At 39.9% G+C, this 6321-nt stretch overlaps 2 protein-coding genes across 2 annotated transcripts in view; one reads left to right on the top strand and one right to left on the bottom strand.

Moving 5' to 3' along the window:
- The window catches only part of MTCP1 (mature T cell proliferation 1), a 121655-nt gene that overhangs the window by 17823 nt on the left and 97511 nt on the right, over positions 1-6321 (bottom strand). The window lies entirely within an intron of this gene.
- The window catches only part of BRCC3 (BRCA1/BRCA2-containing complex subunit 3), a 35014-nt gene that overhangs the window by 10820 nt on the left and 17873 nt on the right, over positions 1-6321 (top strand). Inside the window, exons 3-5 of the mRNA XM_058441368.1 lie at positions 518-620; positions 2107-2226; positions 3523-3610. Of these exons, the coding sequence (XP_058297351.1) occupies positions 518-620; positions 2107-2226; positions 3523-3610 (311 nt within the window). The remainder of the gene's footprint in view (positions 1-517; positions 621-2106; positions 2227-3522; positions 3611-6321) is intronic.

The raw sequence follows: 6321 nt of genomic DNA, 5'->3' as shown, positions 1-6321 counted from the left end.
ATATGTAGTGAATATTAAGAAATGTTGAGATATTTTACATTCCTTTTTTCTCTTTTGTGTTGCCTTTGAATTCTGTGTATTTCATACTTGCTGCACATCTGAAATTAGACCTGTTGCACAGTGAAAATCTATAGCTTATTTCAAAAGCCTTCTCTCAGATTTCACCCTTGTCCCTTCAACATCTGATAATGCTAAGCCCACTCTTTCCCCTGAAACTCTTGTACCGTTTCATTGTTCTGGTTTTGCCTTCTTTGTCTTCCTCCCTGGCCCTTCTTGTTCTTCCCCGAACTAAATGTGGCCACTCCCCTTGATTCAGGCCAAGGCCTCTGCTCCCTTTCTCCACTCCTTTTTTGTCCACTCATAAATGCTTTATTGATTCCTGCATTGATTCTGTTTGAGTCTAAGCTATAATCCCACTTGCCTGCTAAAAATTGCCATATTGTAGATCTCTCATCCCGGATTATCTCATCTGAAAACAAGCTCATCTTGTTTCCTTCCTGACCCTTTCTAAACTTAGATCTGCCTCACATGTTCTACCTAGTTTCAACCTTGAAACTTTAGAGTCCTCTTTGACCGTTTCTTGTCCACCATCACCCATGGTCCATAAGCTACCAAATCTTGTAGATTCATTCTTTTTAATGGGTCTCAAATCTGTTTCTTCCATCTCTGCCATCTGCTTAGCCCAGTACTTCATGTACAGTTTATCTGAAATATTTTTTTTTCCTTCGAGTTCATCCTGCAAATTATGGCTTGGCATTTGAGGTCTCGTACATTCTCACTCCAACTTTCTTAGCTTTGCCATCTGCCATTTCACCTCAAGCTCTGTATCTAAATCAGTTGGCTAAGTTGTCTCCCAGACACCTCATTTACAGTTTACTACTTCCATTCGGCACCTGTAGAAAATCTGTTCCCCCAACTTCCCACAGTAATCAAGGAATGGATACACTTGTCTGCCTTTTCTATGAAGATTTTTTCTTTTTTAGATTCATATTCTGCTTATGTAAAAGATTACTTTTCTAATATAAGTGAGTTCTTTCCTCTGAGCTCCTGTATTAGTCTGTTATCACACTGTAAAGAACTCTCTGAGGCCGGGTGCGGTGGGTTATGCCTGTAATCCCAGCACTTTGGGAGGTCGAGGCGGGCCTGAAGTCAGGAGTTTTGAGACCAGCCTAGCCAATATAGCTACCAAAAAATACAAAAAGCTGGGCATGGTGGCGTGTGCCTGTAATCCCAGCTGCTGGGGAGGCTGAGGTAGGAGAATCGCTTGAACCCAGGAGGTAGACGTTCCAGTGAGCTGAGATTGCACTACTGCACTCCAGCCTGGGCGACAGAGTGAGACTGTGTAAAAAAAAAAAAAACTCCCTGAGACTGGGTAATTTATATAGAAAAGAGGTTTAATTGACTCACAGTTCCACATGGCTGGGGGGGCTTCAGGAAACTTATAATCATGGTGGAAGGTGAAGGGGAAGCAAGGCACATCTTACATGGTGGTAGGAGAGAGAGTGAGGGGGGAAGTGCCACACTTTTAAACCACCAGATCTCCTGAGAACTCACTCTCACACTATTATGAGAACAGTGTGGGGGAAATCCACCCCTACAATGCAATCACCTTTCACCAGGTGTCTCTCCTGATACGTGGGGTGTACAATTTGAGATGAAATTTGGGTGGGGACACAGAGCCCAGCTGTATCAGCTCCTATGGCATTGACTTACTACATTATCTTAGTGGAGTTTCATGAATGACAACTTGCCACTCAACCGTGTCATTACCACATTGAACCCTTTGTCAGCACTCTGATTTATATTCCTTTGTGTGATACACTGTTTTGTACATAGTTGTAAGTCAAATAATTACTAGTTGATCATCCTAAAAGTCCTTCCTTGATCTAAATATTAGTATATATATTTTATATTTTTGTGTCTGAAATGTATATATTGAGGTTGGGTGTCTTTTATTTGAAACATTTCATTATTCATGAGAAAAGTGTCAGTTTTCTAAAATGGAATATTTTATCTGATATTATAATAAAATGCAATTCTATAGTTGAAGGGGGGTGTGTTATTGGAGAGAGCCATAAGTAACCATTTCTGTGCATTTTCCTTTAGGTTGATGCCGTCAGAATTGTTCACATTCATTCTGTCATCATCTTACGACGTTCTGATAAGAGGAAGGACCGAGTAGAAATTTCTCCAGAGCAGCTGTCTGCAGCTTCAACAGAGGCAGAGATATCCTTACTGGTCAATAGAAGCTTTTATGTGCTCTGGGGTTCCTGGGCCGCCTTGCTGCTTGCTGCAGTCATCCTGCTTTAGGTGGTTTCACAAATTTTCTTCCCTTAGATCCAATTGTTTGGTTATTAGAATTTCTCTCTATTTCTCCTTTTGAGTGGCTTTTATTGGAAGAATTAGAAATTTTCTGACATTCCTGCTCCTAAATGCCAAAAGATCTCAGGGTCAAACCCTGTGACAATGAACCGTGTGTGGAGTCCCCTCCATCTTCCTCCCTAGTCTTCTCTCCAATCCTCCCTGCCCCTCCTTCCGGTTTTCCTAGTATCATTTAATTTCTAGGCCATTTACTATCTTGGTCTCTATCCTCTTGAGAGATTCTCTTTTGTGACTTCCTCTCAAAAAATGCAATGCTGGGAACTGATTGCAATGTTTCATGTTAAATATAACCCCAAAATGATCAAATGGGGCATTTGTTTCCTGTGATTTGTTTCAGTATGATTCTGAGTGTCCTGGCCGGCGCCTCATAAGTGAATATGAAGCTGATCCCCATCCCACTTTTGTTTTCTTCAGGGATCCTTTCCCTGGCCTCCGGTAGTTTCCTCACATGCTTCCGCTCATGAGTCATCTGCTGAAGGCTCAAGTGGGACCTTCAAGTGCGGATATGCAGGCTATCCCTCTGCAGCTCTCCTCTCTGGTCCTCTGCCCTGCAAACTTCAGCTGCAATTACTATTTGTTAAGCACTTACTAGGTGTTTGCCAGGCACTGTACTAAACACCGTGTGTGGATTATTGCACTTACTCTTCACTGCTCTGAAACATTATTCCCCTGCCTCAGTCTGCAGCTGAAGAAATGGGCTAAGAGAAGTTAAATAGTTTCTCTTGGCATTTGAAAACTTGAAAATATATCTTAGAAATATTGTTTCTCAGACTTAGTTGTATAAAAAGGATTATTATATTTTAATATAATAATTTGCAGGAAAAGTAATCAGCATTTTACAGGATAATAGCAGCAGTCTTGAAAGTGGCAACTTCTGAAGATTTAGAAAAGCTTTTCAGATAGCACAGTGGTAAGGATTCGAGTGATGAAACATCAGCTAAATTAAACTTGAGGATGTAAGTAGTTTTAGAAATTTTGGCTTTAAATGGGCATTATGGGAAACTCAGCATTAACCTTATTTCATTCTTTTGTTGCCATTAAATTGTAATAAGCTTATTTTAAACTTCAGGGTGCTTTCTCAGCCCTTATTAGCATCATAAATTTTGTTGCCACATTTTGAAAGTACCTTGACAGACACACAGGTTGGCTGAACTGACAGGCCGCCCCATGAGAGTTGTGGGCTGGTATCATTCCCATCCTCATATAACTGTTTGGCCTTCACATGTTGGTAAGTATCATAGGGTTGCAGTGTTTATTGTTCTCAGAAACTAATATCATGTTTCCTTCTCCATTACATAGGGTATGGTTATTTTAAACCAAAATTTGACTGTCCTTTAGCAGATGTCATTATTTTGATTTATTTTATTATGTATTAAAAGTAATGATTTATGTCATATTGATTGTTTTTAATAAGTCTGTCAGTTGATATAAAAAAATTAAACTGTTAACTGAAAATTGCTGATTGCTGAATATCATTACTGTCCAGGACACTCCCATTCTGCAGACTAAAAGATATTAAAGGGTAAATTTTGCAAAATTGGTTTTTACAGTTGCTGTTTACGTATAGTCCATTGGGGCTCTCAATATACATCTTTACCCTTCTAATCAATGTAATGTAACTAAATTGCTTTCTTTCTACCTTTACCCCTTTTTGAGAATCATGGTGGTTTTTTTGTCCGTATCTGCCTCTCCAGAAAGGAGGAGAATAACTTGGGGAGAGTGAACTAATAATATTCACGAGCACTTAACTATGTGCTAATGGTTTACAAATGTTTTCTTCTCTAATCCTTGTGGCAACCTGTGAGTTAGAGATCTTACCCCCATTGCACAGAAGGATAAACAAAGACTCACGTGAATTAAGTAAGTGGCAGAGCTGAGGTTAGAACCCAGGTCTGACTCCCAAGTCTGCTCTTCCCACTGTGCTACTACTAGTCATATGGGTTTGAGTTGATAGCAAGTTCTATATTCATCTACACTGTGATACGAATGGCAAAAAATCATCAGTGGTACAGTCCCAGACTTTAATGAAACATGAGTGGTCCTAAGAAATACAGTATTAGTTCTCAGTCTTGGGTGGGTGAGGATGTTTCTCAGAATCACCTGAGAAAGCTTTCATAAAATGTGCCTGCCCCAAATTAATCTTTCCTGGACCCTAACTCAGACCTACTGTAACAACCTCTGGGAATAGGTGTTAGGTGGGGATATTGTTGAACACCCTCAGTTAAATACTGATTTAGAATAAGGGAGATGACAGATCTACCTTCTCCCAGATTTGCCAAATTTTAACATTTGGCAACGTTTGCTGTATCATTCTCTTTTACATATATGTATATACGTGTGTGTCTGAAGATAATTTTTTCCTGAAGTATTAGATTAAGTTGCAGACATGGTACCTTTTACCCCTACTCTTCACTATGAATTTCCTAAACACAAAGAAATTCTCTTACATAACCATGGTACATTTATAAAAATTGGGAAATTAACATTCATATAATACTATTATTTAAATTACAGACCTTATTCAGATTCTTTAATTGGCTCACTGATGTCCCAATAAAGTTGTTTTTATAACTATTAATATATTCCTGTAAAGCCTTAATGTCACTGAAAAAATTCAGTGTGTGATTTGTTTTCCTGTCATTGTCAACACTGAAATCAGATTGGCCTAAAATTTTTACCATGGTAGTGGGATCAGCCACTAATGACCAATTACTTTCACTATAGTAATAAGTTACAGTGGGAAAGAAATACATAAAATTTGGTGGTAAAAAGAAATTCCCTACGAATTTAAGGAAAAATACCTTATAAGTATCTGAAGCAGAGCACCCAGAAAGTTTCAGAGTTCAGAGAATAATTGAATTCTCTCGGGGGAGAAGATCTGAGCCATTAAACAAGAACCCAGGTAGGAGTTTGTAATGCAGCAGTAACAGTAGTGAGAACATTTCAATCTTCATAGCAGTTAGGAAAAAAAAAGGGATATTGCAGAAAGTAACTGAAAAAAATCAACTCTAAATTATGAAATGATTAAGGAGCCATGTGCAAATAATTCAAGACAAAATAGATTTGGAGTCCAGAGTATAGAGAGCCTACCTGAACAAGTATTAGAATATGCTTTGAATACCAGCTTTGATTTAGTTGGAGACTAGGTCACTGTTAGCATCTTGTTTCAGTCACTTACTAGTTGAGAAAATTTTTTTTTTTTTTTTTTTGGGACGGAGTCTCGCTCTGTCGCCCAGGCTGGAGTGCAGTGGCGCGATCTCGGCTCACTGCAAGCTCCGCCTCCCGGGTTCCTGCCATTCTCCTGCCTCAGCCTCTCCGAGTAGCTGGGATTACAGGCGCCCGCCACCACGCCCGGCTAATTTTTTGTATTTTTAGTAGAGACGGGGTTTCACCGTGGTCTCGATCTCCTGACCTCGTGATCCGCCCGCCTCGGCCTCCCAAAGTGCTGGGATTACAAGCGTGAGCCACCGAGCCCGGCCCCAAATTTGCCCGGCCGAGAAAATATTTGAACTTGTCTGTCAGAAAAGAACATAGTCTCAGAGTTGTTAAGAGTAGTGTATGAAAATCATGTATACGACACCTTGTTCCACACTTAACATGGTAGCTGTTCACCTATAAAATGAACAATAAAAGAAAGACGCCAAAGCATTTATTTTTAAAACTCTCAAGGACATGGAGAGAGTATATGAAATATCTATATTGAAGGGCAGACAATATTCAAAGGATTAACAATGAGGACACGTCAGGTCTGTCACCTGAGATCTCAAAAATATTTACAGGCCGGGCATAGTGGCTCACGCCTGTACTCCCAGCACTTTGGCAGGATGAGGTAGGCAGATCACTTAAGGTCAGGAGTTGGAGACCCGCCTGGCCAACAAGGTGAAACCCTGTTTCTGTTAAAAATGTAAAAATTAGCCAGGCATGGTGGCGGGTGCCTAT

The sequence above is a fragment of the Hylobates moloch genome, unplaced genomic scaffold, assembly GCF_009828535.3.
Source record: "Hylobates moloch isolate HMO894 unplaced genomic scaffold, HMol_V3 SCAFFOLD_7, whole genome shotgun sequence".
NCBI lineage: Eukaryota > Metazoa > Chordata > Mammalia > Primates > Hylobatidae > Hylobates > Hylobates moloch.
Note: the sequence above shows the minus strand (reverse complement) of the source record. Positions and strands in the feature narration are given on the sequence as shown.